Here is a 23,800-nt window from a genome sequence, read left to right as displayed (position 1 = left end):
CAAGAAGAAAGAACGGGACAATCTTCAACTTCCATTGACCTCATTTTCTACATTGTATATGGACTGCTGCTTTTAGATAGTTACCTAGATATATATTTTAAAATATTTTCATCCTTATGTTGTGCAGAATATCTATATATATATTTTGCACAACAAAAATATATTTATTTATTTATTTCTAAGCAGAACCATATCATTAACTTCAATAAATAGAAATAACTTAAAAATATATAATTTCTTTTTTACATTTAGATTTGAAAAAACTGAACTGTAATAATTAACAATTAAATTTACAAATATTTTCTGTATATAGAAATGTTATAATGTATTTTATTTATTTATTTAAATAATGAGATACTTAGAAAATAAAAACTGAAATGGTTTTAGTATTATAAACTAGATGATAAAAATCCATATGATACTTTGATAACTTTTAAAGTATAGTAACAAAAATTTTTAATGTATAAAGCTTTGGATAAACATTTTCAATCTTGACCAAGGTCTGCCTCAGATCTTTAAATTAATGAAATTCCAAATTGGAATGTGCAGACCTTGGTCAACATCGAAAATGTTTTTCAAAAGTTTTTATGTTAAAAACTTTTGTTACTGGACTTTAAAAGTGTTTGTGATTTGTTCCAGTATTGAGAAGAAGGTAATTTTATATAGCAGTTAAAATAATTTGCCAACATATTTCACTATTACAGTCAAACCTCGGTTTTTGAACATAATTTGTTCCTAAATTGAAACAATTTTCCCATAACAATGGATTAACATAGGAAATATACGGAGTTGACCATCTGTCTCTGATCTGTGGCCAGCTCTTGCCAAGTAGCTTTGGCAAGCTACTTGTTGCTACTGGTGCAATTATGAGTTTGAAATTCTGTTTTTGAACCAATTTGTTCAAAAGGCGAGTTGTTTGAAAACCAGGTTTGACTATATTTGAATCACAACAAATATATAGAAAAAAAAAATATGTATAAAAATGTGTTATTTAATTTATTGGAGAATTTTGAAAGACTTCCTACAACAGTATCTAACTTTTATTTCTTTTATACAAAGTTTTTGCCATTATATTTATTTATTTCTGATATGTGTCATTAAAACATTCAATTAGCTATTAATTAAAATTATTTGTTTGGTGGCAGCTATAATTTTATCATAAAATTAAGTTATATAGTTATATAAACAATGATATTTGAAATATAATATGAAACAATAAGTTTTTAGGGGAAAAAATAATACTAATTTAGGAATAGAGTCCATGACAAATTTTCATTTAAAATAACAAATTACACAAATTCCTCATTCACGCGTGGAGGTAAAAACCTATATTGTATGCACAAGACAATTATCATAATAAAAATTAAAATAAATTATTAATTAAGATAATCAACTTACATCTTTTATTGCCTCCACCTTCAAAATATTGATATAACTGTGAAAGATACGTAGCTATGCTCAGTCTGTCGGGTTCAATACAATTAACCATGTCTTCAGCATCTAGTAATGCAGGTATACCCAACTGTTTTTCTGCAATGCCAAATGCCTGTATAATACGAAAAATTTTCTGAAATCAATCTTATTTTACAAAAATAAATATAAAATTTCAAGAAAAAATAGAAAAAAAAAATGTTATTATTTTTCTGAATTAGTAATAATAGTTTATTTATAAAATTTCTAGTATAAATCATTCTATTTATACTAGAAGTCAATAATGAAATTCACAAATTTATTGATATTTTCCTTAAAATTATTTAAAAGAAATCAAGAAAATTTATGAGTATTTTAATTCTTATTGCTTAAAGCATTTTCAGATCAAAATAGAAAACAGTTCAAATGTAAAAAAACAAAACAGTCAAATGTTTTATTCTGCATTTGGATGTTTTGGAATTTTTCTTTAAACTCCAAAACATTTTATTTATACAAATTTTTATATGTTAAATTATAAACATCAATTTTTGTTATAAATTATTATTAATCAAAATCTTTAGGAGAAAGCCTGTATTTTTTCCATCTTGGTTTTATAATTGTTGTAGAATTATCATCAATAAAGATAGAAATATACAAAATAAAAAGATTTTAAACAGTATGGAATACTGTTACTTTTTTTGGTTTAAACTACTATTACATTTAACAAATTATTATAAACTTTAAATTTCTTATGTTGAAGTAATCAAAATAGTACATACCAGTGAATTGTTGTGAAGAATATTTTCTTTAGAGAGTGAATTAAAATCTCTGAAAATATATAAAAATAACTTTTTACACACTTGTAATTACAATTATAAAAATGATAGATTATATATTATAAATCAAAAAGAGAGACAAAATATTCTTTTTTATTTCTAAATTAATATTTTAATTACCAACTAAAACATTAAGATTTTTAAGTCAAAATTATTGTAAAAAACATGTAATTAATACTGTATTTTGAAGTTTCAACTTAAATATATTTAATGATTTCAACTATTTTAAATGATTATTAGTGTTTATTTAAGAAAATTGAATAAGTCAATTACTAAAACAAAGATAAATAACTAGTTATTTTATATTGATGTGAAATAAATGTCAGATTAAATTAATTAATAAAATAAATTAGAAATCACTTAAAAGGAAACCATATGAAAATTTAACTGCTGATTATTATAATTATTAATTATTTATGTTACACAAACTGATATTTTTTTTTATTTTTATAACAGATAGATGGCTGTCCTTAGACTTAGCCCAAAAGGAAGGGTGGAAAAGGAAGGCAAGGGTTGGGGAGGATATGAAGAGTGGGAATGGAAGTGAGGATGGTAGTGGTAGGAAGGATAAGAGGAGTTAGGATACCGCTGATGACTTGAATTGCCTTATTTTAACAATTAGAATACAAAAATACAAAATATATACAACAGAGTGGCATTCTGGCCGATGATCAAGTAAACAATGGTTAAACATTCGTTAACACTGAGTGCCATTTTGGCTTAATGATGGTTGATAAGTCCTGTTGGGGTCTTGCACTTAGGGCTGGAAGAACGTCCATTATGTTGTCGTGTTGCATTGCCGAGTGTTGAAAACCTTACATTTCAGTATGAAGTTGTGGAACATCTTAAACGTTTCTTTAGATTCACACAGAAAGTCTGGTCTAGGTGGCCAGTTTTGACCATGCAAGGCACAGTGTTGGTACAGAGGCTGCCGTACTCTATCATGGGTGGGGCAGTCCCACAGAATGTGGAATAAGTCACCAGTTGAGTCATTGTCGCACTCGCAGTTGTTGTTGTTACGCTTCTTGAATCTGTGGAGATAGCTTGGTATGTTGCCATGCCCTGTGAGGGTCTGTGTAAGCTCGTAGGTGGGGATGATGTAATTATATTGTTGACGTTTGTGGATGGAAGGGAGAAACTTGTAAGTAGTTCTTCCCGTGTTGGAGGATTCCCACTCCTCCTGCCAGTTATCAAGTATCCTCTCACTGATGTATTTATTAACATAGGTAGGAGGTATTCTACTGAAAGCATAGTTAGTGTTGAGGGTGGCTGCCCTTTTTGCCAGCTTATCTGCTTCCTCGTTGCCCCTGATTCCAGTGTGGCCAGGGACCCAGTAAAAGGTGATGTTCCTGCGTTTGTTAAGGTTCTGGGCAAGATGGTTCATTCTGGCTCCATTGAAAGTGATTTTGCCTTTATAATTGAGTATATTTAGAACGTATTTACTATCTGTGTTAATACTTATACTTCCGTTGTATTTTTTCTGGTTTGCAGTGACATGCACGAGAGCTCTGAGCATAGCCCAGAGCTCCGCTTGGTTGATCGAGCAGTGTGGATGGAGTCTAAAGTATTCTTGATGCTTGATGTACGTTAAGTTGCTGTTATAAATAATGAATGCTGCTCCGGTGCCGATGCTACTTTTTGAGCCGTCAGTAAAGATGTTCCAGTCTCCCTTATCAGTTCCTCTGTTACTGTAGTTGATGTTTAGCTTGCCAGTGTCAGCCGGGTGATGGTGGGCGCCCATACCTGTGAGATAGTTATCAAGTTTAAATTGCTTTATTTTTTGTATAAGATCTGACTGTTCAATGGATAGATTTCTTTACAGGTGGTATCTTGTGTCTCTTGGTCAGAGTTTAAGCCAAAATTAGTATTATTTATTTGCCAGGTCCACACTAGCTTTTTGATCTTCAGGTGAATTGGTGTTACATTGGCAATTGTTAGCAGTGCATCCGTGGGTGCAGTGCGGTAGGCACTGCATATCCTTAATGCCATACCCCTTTGAATAGAAAGTAATTTTCTTCTATTGTGCACCAGCCTTGCCTTCTCCCCCCAAATCTGTGCTGCATATAGCAGTGCTGGCTCAATAGCACCTTTATAAATGAGATTGGTGTTCCTACTGCCAATCCCCCAAGTGTTACGGGCTATATGATGGATGGTGTTGACACGTTTGTGTATCTTTTTACAAAGTTCCTCGATATGGAACTTCCAACTCAGTGTTGGATCGATGTATACACCAAGGTATTTTAGATGCGATGTGATTTTGATCTTATGATTGTCAATGTACAGCCCTAAGGGTCGCTGTAGCTGCTTTCTATTAGCTTTTCTGGTGCAGACCAGTGCCTCGCATTTATCATAGTTGATGGGTAATTTATTGGTCTTACTCCAGGTAAGAATCTTTTGTAAGATCTCGTTTGCTTTGAGTTGTAGGATGTCACGATTCCGGTGCCTTATGAGTAGAAGCGTATCATCGGCAAAGCCCTGTATTTTCATGTTATTTTCTTCCTTGGGGATAATGCTTAATAAGGTGTCGTAGACGAGGTTCCATATCCCTGGTCCACAGCGGGAACCCTGCGGACAACCTCTATTTATGTCTTTGATTATTTGGATGGTATCGGTGAAAAACCCTACTTTCCTATCACTTCAAGTAGCTGCTCATTAACTCGATGATATTGGTCGGGCAGTCTACTCTCTGTAACCTGTCCATGACAGTCGGCCACCAAAGATGGTCGAATGCCTTACGAAAATCCACACTGACAACAAGGGCATGATTGTCTTGCTCCCATGCTTCCTTGATAAAGCTTTTAACATTTTGTATGGCCTTTACTGTGGACTTGCCTTTTCTGAAACCAAATTGGTTTTCATGCATGTTGTTGGTCTTACTCAAGTGCTAGTTCAGCCTCCCAATGATCATACCATCAAGGGCTTTGCCGAGCACAGGGAGAAGGCTTATAGGACGGTAATCATGCACAATCGAAGGGTTGGGAGTCTTGGGGATGAACTTTACATTTGCTATTTTCCATTGGTTGGGGAAATAAGCATTATTGAGACAGGCATTATAGTATAGAGAATAACGAAGGCTATGGGAACCTCTTGGAAAGCTTGTTTAAGCATCTCTGCAGTTGTGCCATCGATTCCAGGAGATTTCTTATTGCCCAGGGAATCTATTGCTCTTTCCACCTCTCGGAAGGAGAACCATCTATCCATTGAGTTGCCAGTGTAAGTGGTTATTTTTCTCCTCGTACATTTGTGAATGTCTTGATCTTCCTCTTGTTTGTCGGCAGGGAAGTGGAAGTCTAGGAGCTTTTTGATGCTGGTATTTATGTCGTATTTGCCTGTAGTTTTGTCTTTGTCAATTATGCGGGGAATGGTAGCCTTCTTACTGCCCTTGTATACTGTGCGGTAAGGTTGAGACCAAGGATCCCTTGCACTGCTGCAGAATTTTCTCCATGCTTTGGTTCTAGAATAATTAATTAATTTCTTATATTTGTGGAGTTCTTCTCAGTAAAGTATGCTTTTCCTTTGATCTCCTCAGTTTCCTAATTTTGTGCTTTTCCCCTTCTAGTTCATCAGTCCACCAGTGAGTGTGATACTGGTTCCTCACTCTGTTAGAGGTGGAAAGTTGTAAGGCCTTTGCCATTGAGTCCATGATGTAGTCAACATATTTGTCAATGTCTTCTTTATTTCTCATATCTTTGTGAAGATAAGTGCGCCAGTTCTCTGCAAAGTGTAGTCTATAACTATCCCAGTTAGTGACCCTCTTGCTGAATTTGTTACTATTGTCACTGATAGTATTGTGATGTTGCGCTTTACTGATGGTGAGAATATATCTATGATCACTAGCTGAGGTTGTTAATAGTGTTTTACAGTTCTCTATAATGCTGCCAACAGTCATAGGTGCCAGACATACGTCTGTCCAGCCTCTGGCCCTTGTCGTGAAGAAAGTTGGTATGTCAGATGTGTTAAGAGAGATACAGTCATGTTCATGCATCAGGTCCACGAGGAGCCTGCCTCTATTGTCTTCGTCCTCGTGGAACCAGACAGGGGATTTGGCATTAAAGTCCCCTGCCACAATATATTTATAGTCCCTTAGTGTGTTCATGATACTGCCAAGTTCCTCTATACACTCCTCATCAGCGTCATAGGGGGAGAAATAGACACTGATTAGATAATCAATGGGGCCTTGGTTGATTGCCATTGTCGTCAGTCTGTTTGAGCTCAATTCCTGAACCATTGACACATCCATGTTACTGTTCCTTATTACAATCCCACACTTAGGTCTTTGATTGACATAGTATTTATTAAGGATTTGTCAGGGTCCAAACCTGACAATGCAGTCCTGGATAGTATATGGTTCCTGGATAAGAATTACATCTACATCTAAGTCGTCGGCCGTTTTAATGACCATGGAAGAGGCGGCCTGGCTCTTCTGGGTATTAATTTGGAGAATCTTTAGGTTTGTATTAGCCATGATTAATGCAGGAGTTTAGCAGCAAGTTGTACAGAGCAGTCATAGATTATTCATAAGTCGTTTGTCTCACTAGGAGTTTCTTGTAACCCTTTAATATGGGACAGGTAGCTGAGAATGCGTTATGATTAGTACAATATTTCTTCCCTTCCTGTTGTTTTTTATTTACCTTTGTGCAGTTTATGCACTTCGGCTCTTCTTTTCTGTGTGGGCACTCTTTATATTTGTGTTTTTTGGTGCAATGACTGCACCTCTCTTTCGTATCACAATTACGCGCCATATGGCCGAATCCTGTGCAGCAGAAACACCTTAGTACTGGTATAAAATCATCCACAATCAAGGTTCCCCAATCGTAGCACACACGTTTCATGTTTATTAGAAGATTTCTGACTGCTGGTGTTACCGTGATGACGACGTGTCTACAATTATCTTTTGTCTTAGAATTCCTGGCTTGGGATACCTCCGTTTCGTGAAAGAAAGCTTCTTTAGTGAATTTGGCACTTATCTCTTCATTCTGCTTGTACAGCTTATGTAGCAGTTCTCGTCGGTCTTCTTCTTTGGGTACATTTAACAAAATCAATTTGGGGTTCCTCCTTTTCTGTTTGAGGATCCTCACCTTTTCATTGACCTCGGTAATGTTTCTATTGCATCTTTTAGGCTTTTGTAATCTTTTTCACTGCTAACCTTGATTTTAACGCTGCCATTTGCCATAGAGGATATGCCTCTAACTCCTACGTTTAGAGTAGAGGGGTCCAAATTTTCCTGAATGGCATTTAGAACCTCTTCTGGACACATTCGTTCTCCATTGGCTGTCTCAACTGGTTCTATTATAAGCTCCCATTGTTCATTGGTCTTTTCTTCTTTATTAATAGTTTCGTTGATGATTTTTGTAGCCTGGCTACCACTAGTAATACCCCGCCGAGCCACCTCAGCGTAGGAGTTACCAGCAGGAGTTTCTCCTGGGCCCTCAGGGCCAGCACCATACCAAGCAAGTTGTTTGCAGCAGCGTGCATATTCATAGCAGCCTGGCGAGCATTTTTACGATTATGTATTGAGACAGATCCGTGAGAGTTTGCTGGAATGGCTTCCATTATTGTAAGTAGTCCTTGTGATATGACTTCAAGTAAGTCTTTTTCTGGTAAATCCATCATCGGAATGAACGAGGTGATGAAAAACGGCACAATAGTACACAATAAACAACCAAAACACCGATCACAGTAAAAACAGCCCGTGTGTCCACCTAAACAGCACGGAATAACGTAACCTAAGGATAACAGAAGAACCAAGAACGGTTCAAGTCCGTACACAAGAGCCCGCACAACGTTAGAACCGATCCCGAACCAAACGGCCAGATTAGGGTTAATTGGAGTAACCCGGGTAGGCGTTTGGAGACAAAGGCTATTGTTTCACTTTAATCTAAAACGTCTGTTTTCATGAAAATGATTGCACAATCCCTAAATTTATTCTATAAGTTACATTAAATGAGATGTCCGTGTTGCCTAAAGCACGGCCCGCGGAACACAATAGTTGACCTGTATGGAGCCTGAAATTTACAAAAGATCGGGTCGTTGTATCTCTGCGAGAAGCAGCCTACCAAAATAAAAGTTAGCGTACAAGTTAGTGTAATTACAGTTACATTAATGTATCTGCTAACGATTGACATTAACCAAAACTTTTAAAACAAACAATTGATTAACAATCGCGACCGGAACGAAGCCACATGGTCTCGGCCGAGAAACAGCCATTACACGCGAAATAAATGGTCGATTTTTACAAGTTAACTGTTAAAATACACAGTAATGAGATGGAAATATAAAGCTTACGATTAGTCCCGGAAAACGCAGCTGTAAAACACAAAAGTAGGAGCTAAATCACACACAACCATATGCTACTGCCGCTTGGCAACACTAGGGGCTACACAAACTGATATTAACATAAGACAATCTGCCGTATTTTCAGGCTATAGTTAGGCTTAATTAACTTAGCCTAACTATAGCCCAATAATTTGGCAGATTGTCTGGCTTTAATCAAAAAATCTGGCTTTAATCAGGTTGGTTGGTTATTGTTTAGGTATTAATGTGACTGATCTGTAATTTGTTGTTAAACACGTTCCATATAAAAGGGATTCTATGATTGGTTTAACTATGAGAGTAATTATAGCTGTTTATTATCTAGAGCTATTTAATGTAAAAATAGAATAATTTACAGAAAAAATGTTATAATTAAGCTGTTTATTAAAAGTTTAATTTATCTTTTAAACTTCAAGTTGGACGTAATAAATTCACAATTAAGACGACAGAACACGAATATAATATAATTAAATAATTTGATATTATTTAACTAATACTTAAATTATTTAATTCTAAAGACAGTATATGATAAAACATTTCTGCTCCAAAACATTGCAGATTTCTTTTGTTTTTAGGGCAGAAATGCCAAATACAAAACAAAATTCAAGTTATTGCTTACATTAAATCAGGTACAAAATGGTGAATAATAGCACAGAATGCTAAGCCGTCTCTCCACGAATGCGACATATCTTTAATATGGACATCGTCATATCCTTCCGTGATTCTCCGACACCATTCTTCCAACCCTTTCAGGCCTCGTTTTTCGGCCATTTGTTAAATGCACACAAATGCAGATATCTATCAAAATTATTAAAATATTAAAATTCAATCTTATTTTAATAACAATCAATAAAACACAGAACTATACAAAATACCTGATTTCTCTTAACAAAAAATAGACAAGATTTTTGCTTGCCTAATATAGAGAAGCAAAACTAATAATCTGAAAGCCATTTTTTTCCAAAGACATCATTAACAAAAGCATACGAGCAATCTAGAAAAATTCAAAATTTATGTATTACTTTTAAATTAATCAAACATTTATCTTAAAGATTTTACATAATACTTTTACTCAAATTTTAATACTTTCTCTCATCTATATTTGTTATAGTTAGATTAAATCACAATATTTAAACAAGAAAGCAGATCCTTGACATCTTCAATTTTTGAGAATTGTTACATTTCAAAATTCTAAGAGATTCTGGAATTAAGGAAACATCAACAAAGATGACCTTTATAAATGTTACATTAGAGAGTATTTATAAAATTATTTACATTAGAATATTTCTATATTCCAATTAAACTAAATATGTCCAGTAAAGTTTGATTCCATGGAAGGAAGAAAGGGATGACAAACAAAATATAAGGAAGATAAAATCTACACACAGTCAAGTCTTACATTATTAGATTATGCAAAGCAGATTTTTGGTTCCATAGAACATTAAAGAAAATCAGGAAGAAAAGGAAAATGGCTGGAATGTGTCTTGAGAAGAGCCTGGCTGCTGAGGACAGAGCTGGAAGGTAAGGTGGACACAGTAAAGAAAAGAGGAAGAAGAAAAATAAAACTGATTGACAACCTGAAAGATGGATAAAGCTATACAACTCTCAAAACCAGAGCTAGTGACAGAGAGTTGGAGAAAGGCATTTCAGTGTTCTGATGCTCCTGCTCTTAAACAGAAAACTTAAGATGGCCAAGGATAGGCATTTCAATGTTGACAAGTTCAGTTAATACATAACATAAAGCAAGCTGTGGTCCCTTGAATTCAATAACAATTATGTAACATCATTTCACATAAAGTACAGTGCTTCCAGCTTTCTCAAAGTCATGAGACAAGGTATCAGATCACTTCTCTAAAGACTTGGATTTGAATCCATGTTAACATCCTCAAGAATTTTTCATGAGTGGTCCAATCCAGATACATCAAGCCCCAACCCTCATCATCCAACTGCCCCTATTGCATCAATCAACAATGGACCTGGAATAAAAAACTTCTTAATGCCCATAGGAAGAAAAGAGTAAGAGAAAAAATGAGATTTTAATTCGTTCAATAATCTATTCTGTACAATAATATGAAATGTGCATCCTCAAATTATTAATTAATTTTGAAATCATCTTCAAATTTAAAGCAAAGATATTTTTATATTTTAACAGTTGATCAAATAATTTATTTAATATTGATTTTTGTAAGATTCTATTAATATGGCATTAATTGAAAAGAAAAATTAAATTATTAGCCTTTTCTAGTTAGTAGCATTTATACTTTAAACATTACTCATTCATAAAAATGTGACCTTCAATAGTTAAACAGTACATTATGTTAATAAAAGCTTAAAATTAACTTAAATCAGTCTAAATGTTGTTGACCTCCATGACAGACTACACTGCAATTTCTTAAGAACAAAATAATAAGTATACAAGAATAGTTATGAATCTTATAAACACATTAGCTTTAGCATTTTAATTTGATTTGTTTATTTAAAAAGGACAGTATCAAAAATAATTATATGTTGTAAGTACGATGGAACCTCTCACTTCACAATTCTTACTCTGATGATGGGTATAAATTTTCTACTGTGAAAAATATGTTTTTGTCGGCCAACTCTGCGTGTACTCTAGTTCAAGCAGTGTTTTTAAAAATCTATAAGACTGATTTATGATGCAGAATTTTACGGGAAATATGACAACACGCTTAACAGTTGTAAAAATGGGAAGTTACTGTACAGAAATAACGAAAATATTGTACATTATTTATTATAATAGTAATACCAGTATTCTAAATTTTTTATCATCATATATATATGCTTTCATTATATCATTAGAAATGAGCAGACTAAAGGAAAAATTTACTTATAAAACTATAAATTTAGCAAATAAAATGTTCAAATTAATAAATATCAAATACCTTAGTGAATCAAAGGTTATTTATATATTTCCTTTACATATATTTTCTATATTATTGTTTCAGATAATAATTTTCTTTAGTAAATATTGCATAGATCTTGATTTACAAGCTTTACTCCTGTTTATTTACATTTTATCAGTTTTATTAATTTAAATGTTTAATTATTAATAATAATAGCCTGAAAATGTATATATGTATTTTCATTGATATACTGATTCATTTATGTAAGTGTACTTTCACTCTAAGTATATCTAATTCAATTTTCTAAATTGAAAATGCAAGATACAAAAACACATCCTTTCACTTTAAACTATTATAATAGAAATCTAGATTAATTTAAAGCTTACATTACACTGAATCTATTTAGAAAAAATATATATATACAGTATATATATATTTTTTTTTTCTAAATAGATCCAGTGTAATGTAATAAAACTTATATATATAAAAAAGTTTTATTAAAGTTTTTTCTTTTAAAAAATAATTAAATCCAGCATGAAAGGTTATATTCATGCTGGATTTAATTATTTTTTTAAAAGCAAAAACTTTAATAACCAATTCTAACATAACTTAATGTTTAAGTATTCAGCTTATTTGAACAATAAACATCTCCTTATTTTCCTTATTTAATTTAGATATATTTCAATTATTTATCATACAATATAGTGAAGAATGTAAATATTTAGTTTATAAATCGTCCACTTGAAAAATATAATTCTTTTGCCATAATCTCTTAAATATTTTTTATTTTATAATATATTTATCTTCTAATTTAAATCATTTCATCTTAATATAAAATTAATCATGCTCATCAGATATCATATAAAGCTATCACTTTAACAGAAATAAATCAAATATAATCTGAAAAAAAGTGATAATAGCAAGATAAAACTTAAGAATCGATTATTTCCATTAATATAAATGACAACATATAATTCTTTTTAGTATTAATTTAAAGAATAAAAGTTCCTTGGAACAAATTTCTAAATACGATATTGTAAAATGATCGTTTCAAAAAATTATAATTTTCACTAATCAAACTGCAAAAGAAATATTTACAATATAGTTTTCGCATTATAAAAAAATATTTAATGTCAATGTTCAAACAGTAAATTATTTGTGGATAGAGAATAAATTGTAAGTAATAAATATTCAAAAAGCAAAGTAACAAATTTCAATTGAATACATACACTACTTTAATGGAAATGAACAGATATAATAGTGAAAATTTTGTATTATTTCCAAATATTTCATAAATAAAGCCATAATTATGCATTGAAGTAGATTAAAATCTTAGTATGAAATGGATCTCTCCATATATAATTATCATCATTTTTATCTTAAACAAATCAAATCAATATTTCAATGCTGAATCTTTTTGATGTGTTTGTGTGGATTTTAAAATTTCCTCCAGGAACTTATTATAATAAGGAAATTCCTCATGAAGTTTTCATCAAATTCCAGAATACAGTTTAAATTTGAAAGCTATATCTATCTGATGAGTTTCCAATGCTCGGATGGAAAAACTTTTCACAAGAACATATACAGTTTGATCTGCAAGTCTTAAGATTTAATATTTTACAAGAACAATGGTGTAGCAATGTATTGCCCAACATGCTAATTAAATAATAGCAACTGTTGTGTATAGCAAAGAAATTTAAATTCCAAAAGTGGTGCATCAAAGATATTGATCATTTTTTTTATTCACAAGGCAAGGTTCACAAATAATTTGTACAGGAAGAAGAGTGAATGCAGAGTTTTATAAAGTACTACTAAATCATTTGGCATGTTTATAGCACCAAATTCTGGTCCCAAGACTTATTCCTGTTGCATGATAGCACAGCAACTCACAAAGCTGCAAGTGCACATCAACTTTATACCCATGGATTTGTCTCCTCCAGACTATTTTCTATTTCCCAAGCAGAATTTGAAGCTTAATTTAGGCACTAATTTGCAGATGTTTTCACCATCCAAAAAGCTGCAGATGACAAAGTTGAAAGAGAGGAATTTTCTGTAGCTCTTCAAAAATTGAAAAACTGTGCTAAAGCTGCGCCAATGGATTGTGCTTTGAATAAAAAAAGTGTGTATTATCTTTGTATCAAGTATTTTTTATTTTTGTCATTCCAGTCCTAAAATTTATGGACTGCATTGTTTATAAAGAAACATTAAGAATAAGTTTAAGCCAACTCATTGATATAAAATTAGAGTATTGCATCCACATTGCTATCTATCAAATAAACCCCAATATTTAATCTATAATGGCTAAACAGCAGCATCAATTTTTTCATTAAGTATTGTTTGTCGAATAAAGCAAGTAATTTAAGTTTATATATATAGAGTCTATATAAATATATACATATACAGGATGGGGCAGAAAGAACAGACGTTTTTGAAATGGCTACAACTCATCACTAGGTGAAGTGACAGATGACAGATGTGTGGAGCATGAAAGTAGTGAGATCTTAGTATTGTCTTTTCAGTTGAAGGCATGGACCCATGCCTTCAACTGGACCCATGGACAATAGAACACCAGGTGTTTGCATATGACTGAGGAAATAATCATATGCAAAGGGGATTGCTCAGTCATATATCTGATGAGAATACATTTCCGCATCCTTGCATATGATGGAAACGTATTCCCATCAGATGTGTGTGGTTTCAACAGAATGGAGCAACAGACCACACAGCTAGAGCATCAATTGACGTTATTCGTCGTCTTTTCCCTGGCTGCCTGATTTCCAGGTTCGGTGACATTCATTGGCCTCCTTGTTTGCCTGACCTATCCATGTGCAATTATTTCTTGGAGAGACACCTCAAGGCATGTGTATATAAGCATAAACTCGTACTTTGCAAGAACTGAAGGAAGCTATTTGCGTGGAAGTCACCAGAATTGTCTCTAGAAATGCATCACTGATAATGGACACCACATGGAACATGATGTTTTCCACACTTGATTCTGAAAATGCTATTTCAATACATCTTCCAACAAATATCTTTTGTAGTAACAATTACAGATGATGTGATTTTTTTAAAAACGTCTATCCTTTCTGCCACACCCTGTACATTATATTAAATTTTCCAAATTCTCTCTTGTATAAAAAGGATGTTCACTATTGATTTACATCATTTGAATACTTGGAACTTATATAAAATTATTTTAAATATATAATATGTACATATTATATATTTATATCTAAATTAATAAATTATATACAAGTAATAAATACATTTACCTATTTCACAAGCAACATTTTATTATGCAAACATTGAATATGTCAAATTTCAAATGATTCATTGTTTCCTAAATTATTAGTCATAATATTAACAGAATTTGTTTATTTTTTTAACAGATCTCAAATACAGTGGAATGAAAAATAAATTAATTTTCATAGCTTTCAAACTTAACTTACATTGATTCAGACTGTTTCATAATCTTCAGCAAATAAAACACAAAACTAACTATAGTATTAATATTAAATATTTATTAACTGATCTGTTGTTTTTTGGAATTTACATCATTTACTAGTTACTACTACAAGTTTCTAAGTGTTTTCAGGTTCCCATAATCTATCTTTACAGTAAATATTAAATACTACATAACATTCAAGAATTACACTCCTGATTTAACATGAAGATATCAGTTCATGTTACATTCTTTAGTATGCACAGTCAAGTATTCTTTCTTAAAACTCTCCATTCTTCCTGCATATTCAAAAATACACTGCTTTATTGGAGTCAAAATGGTTAAAATGTAAAAAAACAAACAAAAACTTTCCTGGTATTTTCAGACTTAGGTCAATCTTCAGGCAATATAAGCAAATTCCTGAATGTAAGAACATACAGGAAATTCAAGTTCATTCACATGCAACATTCAAATTTGGATTATTATTTTCAAATGGAAGTACTGCACACAACACACAAACAAAAATTTCTCTGTCCATTATAGAATAAGACAAGATAAATGTTATGTAAATAACCTAGATTCCATCAATAATCTAAGTGATAGAAATCCACTTCCCAACACTTGTGTGTGATAGTAGTAAAAAAAAATCTGTTATATGAAGAATTTTATATGAAGGCATAGAGAAAAACTTTTTTGTAGCTGTATCAGATCTCAAACATAGCTTTATTTTTCCATTCATTTAATTATCTCAAAGCTGTACAGATGATCTGAATATCCTGGCAACAAAGGAAATGAGAATTTATTTTTATTGAAATTCCAAAAAGGAAATAAAAGGAGTAGTTATAAAATTTATAGAAGATAGGTTACTTCATCCAAATGGATATTTTTGAAATGAGTAAATTAAAATCAATATATTAAATTAAAGACTACGTGAAACAAAATTGTTTATGCCCGAGTAAAAATCACTAATATACGATAAAATTATGTTACTTAATAGTACATTCTTGAAAGAAATGTTGCATGCATTTATTTTCATCGGAGAATTCAACAATAACTCTTCCATCATAATATTGATACAATCACATATGTAAACTACCACACTACTAAGAACATTCATGTTAGCACTATGATAAGTGTGTATGAAGAAACAAAAGTAAATTACACAGAATTATTTTAAAAGTCCAATGTCTGTGCTGCACAGATTGCTGAAAAGTGATTCCTGGAGAGTACAGGTGATGATAGCATCAAAAGGAGGGACAACAAAATGGTACTGTCAGTCATTGAAGTTTGAAGCAAGGTATCCAAATACTTTACATTAGTCAGTGTATTAAAAAAACAACAACAAAACTGTTTAATGATTTTTCATTCATTACAAGGAACTTATTTCAGATCATAGAGCAGCTGTGCAAAAATGTGCAGAACGCTTTTGAGATTTATTTACTTTTTAATCTAACAAGAAAGTTATGCTTTTTGTCATCAAACATTTTCAAAACACCCAAGTCTATTATCACTAGTAGCATTTTTATGCAAGCTGTTGCCAAGTTTGCCACATTTAGTTTTAGATCTAATATTAGACAATGTTGTTAAAGTTCTAAAACTAAAAAAATGTCTAAGTTAAGATTTAAAGTTCTAGAACAGAACTTACAAGGAATGTGAGCTTCACTCAACCACAAATTGTCTTGCGATCATTTGTTCACTTTTTGTCATCATTTCACTTGTTCTATTATTTTGCTTATAAACAAAACATACAAGTATCTTCAAGGAAAAAATCATGGAAATTAACTTAAATTGGAGATCACTTTAAAACAGGAATTTCGAAAGTGGTTGATAAGGCATTCCCCAAGAAAGGATATATATATATTTTTTTTTAAGAGATTTGCATTCATTATACAGTGACTCTATGTCTCTTTTAATCTATCGTTTAATCTATTTCTCTTAATCAACTAATCCAATGCCACAGTTCTGGGAAAATAAATTTTCCTTACCAATAAAAACAATTGTAACAATTAACAAATAGGTTATGATAAAGTATATCAGCTATCACCTATTCATGAAAGTCAGTCATTTTATATTTAAGATTATGATTGTTTGCAACAGATATAACATTGATCTAACTTGTTAATAAGAGACACCACTAAACTACAGGCTATATTTGATAGTCCAATTTTGTCCACTACGAAGAAACTAGATCTTCAATGAGGTCAGCTGGCACAGAGATGAGGAACACCAATCTAACAATATATATTATCTATTGCTTTAAAGAAAAATTTAATTCTACTGATGATAAAAATTTGTATCATAAAAATTATAGAGATCACAATTTGAGCATTAGTATCCAAGCAAAAATTACAATTCAAATCAAAATCCCTTGCCATAGTACACGCTATGTCTGTCATCATAGCATTATTTAGTATATTTACCACCTTATATTTACCGTTAACTAATAACAAATATAAACAATTTAGCCAAACAAATGCACGTTAACATGCAATCGCTTAGCTAACAGTAAGTAAATAACATACTTTGAAATCCGCAATTGTTTTAATTTTTGTAAGAGAAAAATTAACGATCGGGCTGCTTTTTTCTATCGACGTAACTGCATAAATAAAAACAAGAATTCAGATAGGATTTAAGTCAAAATGCCATGCCGTCGTAGCATTATCTAATACACGTTCTTAAATTTACCATTACCACTAACAACAAATATAAACAATTTAGTTAAACGGTCGCACGCAATCACGATAAATAAACAACACTTTTTGATACAGTGGCACGGCATAGCTTCACACGGCCCAGGGAAATTAGAGTTATGGGACCCACATACGAGGAATGTTTTCGGGTATTATTTTCTTATAAAGCATCGATTTGGGGCCCCGGACAATCACCCTTTTCGCCCGCAAGATAACTCACCACTGCTTCGACATCCGCAATTGTTTTAATTCGGGTTGCTTCGCCGTTACAAGAGATTGATCGGGCTGCTTTTTTCTATCAATATAACTGCATAAATATAAAATATTAGAAAAATCAGGCTTTAATACATAAATTCCTTCAGAAGTTTAATAAAATTTAGAAATCTTAAAGAAACTTCAACAACGAGCGCCAGATGAAGTGTCAAACTGGCAATTTAACGTTAAATATATATATTGTAAAGTCTTTGTAAATCCGCACATAAAATGTAAATTTTAATATTGGCGGTAGACTATCACCGCCATATTAAATTTTAAATATGAATATTAAAATTTACATTTTATGTGCGGATTTACAAAGACTTTACAATATATATATAACAGCAGTCATAAGAAATTTAAGTTAAATATATAATCAAACATACTTCAACAAATCTTCACACATAACAGGATGTTAGTTCATTAGACCATTAACTCAAAAACCTTGCAACGTTTTCAATTTTTACTAATATAAAAAAACGTTTAAAAAATACTTACCTTTGGGCGATAATTTTACATTATATCGACGTGCATAATTTCTCTTTCTACATAAAAATATTTTCCCTAATTTCTCCTAAAGTGAAAAAGAACGCCCCCTCCCGGAAGAATTTGCCATAACTGACAGGATGTGACGAAATTGGAGCGAATACCGGAGAACCGATCATAATAAAAACTTTATTCGATGTTATTATTATTATTTAGAAAATATTTTTCCTACAAAATTTAAATGTAATAATATAATTAGAATAAGACACTTTTAACTGAACTTCTATAAATCAAATGTAATTTTAAATAGACACAGTCCTTAAGCGGCCGGATGGCCGAGCGGTCAAGGTGGCACCCACCGCTCTGGGGGACCCGGATTCGAATCCGAACGGGCAAGATTCTAGGATAAATGTAGCAAAATTTCGTCCCCCCCACATTGTAGAGCCCCCCTGTGCGAGCAGAAAAGTCAAAAGGACCATGCCCGTACGGGCGACCCTAAGCGAGATATAGCCCTCGAAAGATGCGCCTACGTCACATCCGGTCACGTGACTCCGAGCCCAAAAGGGACGGCGTCACGTGCCCGAAATTTTTTTTTCGGTTTTCCCCATCTCAGTGTTGAAAAAAAATCGTCAACTCCCCCTTCCTTAGCCCCCAGCGCGCGTCTCCCCCTGGCACGCGGCCGGCGGCCCGAGTCTCCCGCCTGCAGCCTTCAGGAGTCGCCATCTGTTGCCTGTAAATACAAATATCTATTATTTATTACACCTCTTACCTCAGCCGGGGATCGAACCCCAGTCCCAGCAGGCGCCGATCCACTTCTCTCCTCACCGGCCCGCCAGGTCGCTCTGTAGAAACACTTCGGAACTCATACTTGAGCCATGCTAGGCCGAGGAGCTCATTGCGCATGACGGGCCCTCCGGGCGGCCCCCATCGGCCACACAGATTGAGCGCGCCGCGCCACGCGGCCACCCCCCGCCGTTCAGGTGCAGCGGGCCCGTCGCGCGGCCAATGGCCGGACGCTCGTAGGTCACTTGACCTAATCCCGGCCCACCGAGGTTTCATAAGCCTTCAGGCCGCCTTCGGGCATTTTCGGCCGGTGTTTGTTACCGCATTAGTTAGGAGTACAAGTCAGTAAATATTCAGCATTTGTGATATTCCAGTAAATATTCGATATTTGGGTACTTATGGGTTAAGAGGACGCCAGTTCAGTGGGGACGCACTTTCTAACCTAACCTAACCTATTCTAATAAAATATTCGATATTTGGGTACTTATGGGTTAAGAGGACGCCAGGTCAGTGGGGACGCACTTTCTAACCTAACCTAACCTATTCTAATAAATTAACATAATTATTACCAATTAATTACCGAAGGATACTTGTACCCAAACCCAGGATTATATGCGATTGTTCGAATAACATCGGGCGATCCCATCTTCGTCGTCGTCGACCTCCTGGACATAGCCGAGGAGGAGGAAGCGGCAGCGGTGACCGGCGGTCTTACCCCGGCTTCTCCTAAACAAGATCAGAAACGGGCCAGTCGTCGTCGGGTAGCGAGAAGAGGAGACTCTGCCGAAGGTGAGTGTATAATCTGTTTTGTTGGCTTTTTCCGTCGTCAGTTACAATGTGTTAGAGATAGGGAAATAGAAGCGCGCTCAGTATAGAGCGGCGGCGGCATAGAAAGCGTTGCCTAATTAGCGGCATTTTTGGGGGCCTATATCTCGCGAAGGGTCGCCCGTACGGACATGGTTCCTTTGACTTTTTTGTTCCTATCGATATGCTCTACTGCTCTGTCAAAGTCCCAATTTGCTACATTTGTCCTAGAATTGTGCCTCCGAACGGATCGAAAAACCCCCAGGAATTTTTCGGTGGGTGGTCCGTTCGGATATGTCGGGCCCCGTCCCTCACCACCCGGCAGCCCCATTGTGAGCCTGGCCGAACCCACAATGGGCTTGCAAAAAGAGGCCCTCTTAGTGCCCACAGGGCGGAAAGAGTTAAAAAAAATAGGCACAGTCCATTAATTACGTGTACAGTTTTCGAAACCCTTCCTGTTGTATACAATGACGTAGTTTTGGCAAACCCCTCGCCTTTAATTGCACGTACTGTACAATTAATAGACTAAGGCTGTTGGGGCGCTGACCCTGGCCACCAAATATAAAATATTCCTTTTTTGTTGGTTTATTTTACTTAAAGTACTTTAACCGACGAGCTAGAATATACAGTACTACATAGTGGCTGTGACCGCGGTTACAGCACTCTTGGTAGCAACGACGGGCGCTATCGCTTTTACACAACGAGTTGAAATATTCTAGCTCGTTGCCTTTATACAATACAAATGCCACGCCCCCTCGACTAAAAGGAAAATGGCGGACCTGTATTCAATTTCCTTCAAACATGGCGTCGCTCGGCTATTCATGTAGTATATTCTAGCACGTTAACTTTTAACAAATGTTTTCTGTGGAACCATAGTAAATTTGCCAAAGATTGTATTCGTGGATCGGGGATCGTTCATTTTCCAGACACCGGCAGCAAGCTATCATCAAAAAGTTTTTAAACAAATTTTTCACCTAAAACCCGTTTTGAAACGTTGCAATCTCATTATCGCACATCCGAATTTTTATACACTAACACTCAAAATAATTTTCAGCTTATTTTGAGACTAATAGGACACGGGAATTGGTGCGGAATGCTACGATTTGAAAAAATGCATTAACCACGGAATCCACACTGATCATTGTATTGGTATAACTGAGCTTTCGTCACCAACGTTCCCTCTATTTTTTTGTAGCTGAGCGCAACATGTACTGTACTTCTCTGAGCAAAAAAATTTCTCAACAGACATAGTCAATCTTATTTTTTTTCCTTAAAAATTAAAGCAATTAATTATAAAGTAAAAATTAACATTTATTTTAAAGCATACTTCCATACAAAATACATTTATTATCTTTTGTCAATGATTTAACGTATTTAATCGAAATATACGTAGCAATAATCATGTCGCAGACAGAGTAACAAATCAGTGTGCATGCTCGCCTGCGAGCAAACGTGGCGGAGGAGCGCTTGACAGAAATAACAATTATTTCTATACAGAATACATTGACGCAAATCTACCGAAATCTTTGCAACTATAAAGGTTAAATTTGTATAATTTAGTTAATTAATAGTTGAAAATAAGTCATCGTTCATCATGAGTGTATCCGGGGAGTGCTTATGGTACTGTACTGCAGTATGTATCCCTTTTGTAATCAGTACCGTCACTTTAAAAATAAATATAATAACGTATAACTTGAAGTAGGTAACTAAAGTAATTGAATAACCGAAAAATGGCAAGGGGTACTGTACGCGCCTTGGTTCCCCAAATCTACCTTGAGCAGCACCCAATTCTCAAAATCCTGTACTGTACAGTACATGCTGTTGAACGCAGGGTTAGAGAATAAAATGTTTAACGTTTGAAGTCTGTAGAATTGTTTTTCAGATTAACTTTGGCTAAAGCTGCCGTTAATTGAAAAAATGAGCACGTTCCGAAAATATTTTCTAATAGTTTAGTCACACCATTATTAACTAGGCTTCGTGTCACTACAACCAAACAAAAGCCCATGTAGATAATACCTCAGCCCCTCCCTTAAACTATGCATGTAATTAATGGACAGTCCCACAGAGCGTCATTGATAGATGGCGTTTATGTAAATTATTAATTTTGAAGATTTTCAAATTCGAATACTCTCGTCACATAGATGAGAATTCTTTCGAACATGATGACTGCTTAGTTGCTAGTTTGCTTATTATTAGCATATTTTAGTGCCTAATATACTTGCTGTCATGGAGTGTTGCGATACTCTGTAGGCTTAAAGCCTGCAAAAATAAGAAAAAATAAATGGCAAGACAGTAGCTTACGAAATTCACTTGCTGCCCACATCTAGAAAAAGTTGATCATCAATAATCACCACTGATATACACAGTTAAATGCTTGTATGCCTACTTTACAAGATTATTCTGTACAAAATTTTTGTTTGTTTTGTAATTTCCACCACCACCACTTTACAATTTGACAGGAATTAAGCAAATTTAGAAATATAAGTTGTGATTCTTATTAGAGTTGATAACAAAAAGTGCAAATAACCAATCACATGGTTTATACATTATGTGCTAGATTACTTTGAACCTAATTTATTATGTCCAAATAAATTAATCTGGTGATGAACCACCTTTTCTGCATGTAGGCCTTAGACGAACTTCATTGGCTTCTGGTGGACCACTTGTATTTAGTTTTGCGGGCTTCAAGCCTGTCGAGTACCAACATACTCCGTAACGGTCGGTAAACTGGGTACTAAAATATGCTAGCGATATGCAAGCTAGTAATGTATAGTTTATTCTCGTCTTTTTGCCGGTTGAGTTTATTTTGACTGTTCTTTGTCACGTATCGGTCGGTATTGGCTTAATTAGATCATGATGACACGAGGCAGAAAACAAAATAAAATTATGTTACCAAAGCCCCGAGAGCATACATTAGGATGTGGTAGGCCACGGGTTGTTTGTTGCCAGATTAATCTATTTATAACTCCGTGGCAATTTAAACAGGAAAGACTGTCAATTGCCGTTAACCTATACATGGAGTCATCTTTCTTCTTAAAAACGCTTCGTTATTTCAGAAATTGTTCTAAGTATTGGTATTGTTTAAACCCAGAACATTATCTCCTTTACTAAAAGTTAATACTTTAGAATATTTGTGAATAAATTCAGTATTAAGTGTTCAAATGATACATCTATTAACAAGTTAGTTTTTGTTTTTCATATTAACAATTATATTTTAGTACTCTTCCAAGAATACTTTAGCATAAATATACATCTTGAATTGTTTACTTCTTTACTAGTTTTATCATTTCTGCATATGTAAGAGTTATGTTTCATTTTCTGGATTAATTCAGTCAGTTCAAAAAAATTAGAAATGCGAAATTCAGAAAATACAGAAGGGAATTTTCCCTCTACTTTTGAACTAATTTTCAAGAATGTTATCATTTCCTTCATAAAAATGACTTCATCTACAAATACTTTGTAACAAATTATATGTACTCTAAGCAGAATTTTAAAAGCAATTGCCATTTTTTGGGGCTCTTATGCTTTGTTTACATGATTTTCAATGTTTCCATGCTTTTAACTAAAAATAGAAAATAAAAATTTCCATTATCAAAAAATAATTCTGAATATTTAAACAGTTAATATCTAAAAACTTCTGGTAAAATATTCTATGAGCAATAAACTGTCCTTAGCTTAGATGAACTCATTTGGAATACACTACATCATGGGTGAGGAACCTTTCGTATTAACGTGACATCTTGTTTCAGAATGATCTCGTAAGGCCACCTGTATGGCATCGGTATATATTTAGTAGTATACAAAAATGTAAATGAACTTTCAGTATATGTGAACAAAGTCTAAAGTACCAGTACCATATTGGCCAAACAGTCGACTGCCAAATGAGGAAAAGTGACATTGCAAGTTACAGAATGACAC

General features: G+C 33.8%; 1 protein-coding gene across 3 annotated transcripts in view; it reads right to left on the bottom strand.

The window, feature by feature from the left end:
• LOC111626160 (protein PFC0760c-like) overlaps positions 1–18,493 on the bottom strand; it is a 47,314-nt gene extending 28,821 nt beyond the window's left edge. The window contains exons 1-6 of one of the 3 annotated variants that reach the window (XM_023369461.1): positions 18,308–18,492; positions 17,775–17,861; positions 9,434–9,552; positions 9,178–9,356; positions 2,190–2,238; positions 1,399–1,546 (exon numbers count right to left, since the gene is read on the bottom strand). In XM_023369461.1, coding sequence (XP_023225229.1) covers positions 1,399–1,546; positions 2,190–2,238; positions 9,178–9,329 — 349 coding nt within the window. In that variant the 5' untranslated portion in view covers positions 9,330–9,356; positions 9,434–9,552; positions 17,775–17,861; positions 18,308–18,492. Of the gene's footprint in view, positions 1–1,398; positions 1,547–2,189; positions 2,239–9,177; positions 9,357–9,433; positions 9,553–17,774; positions 17,862–18,307 lie in introns of all 3 variants that reach the window. The other 2 variants (XM_023369462.1, XM_023369460.1) reach the window with 2 other exon arrangements.
• Between the last annotated feature and the right edge of the window lie 5,307 nt (positions 18,494–23,800).

The sequence above is a fragment of the Centruroides sculpturatus genome, unplaced genomic scaffold (assembly GCF_000671375.1).
Source record: "Centruroides sculpturatus isolate CEXI.00-Female unplaced genomic scaffold, Cexi_2.0 scaffold472, whole genome shotgun sequence".
Taxonomy (NCBI): domain Eukaryota; kingdom Metazoa; phylum Arthropoda; class Arachnida; order Scorpiones; family Buthidae; genus Centruroides; species Centruroides sculpturatus.
This window is presented reverse-complemented; position numbering and strand designations above follow the sequence as displayed.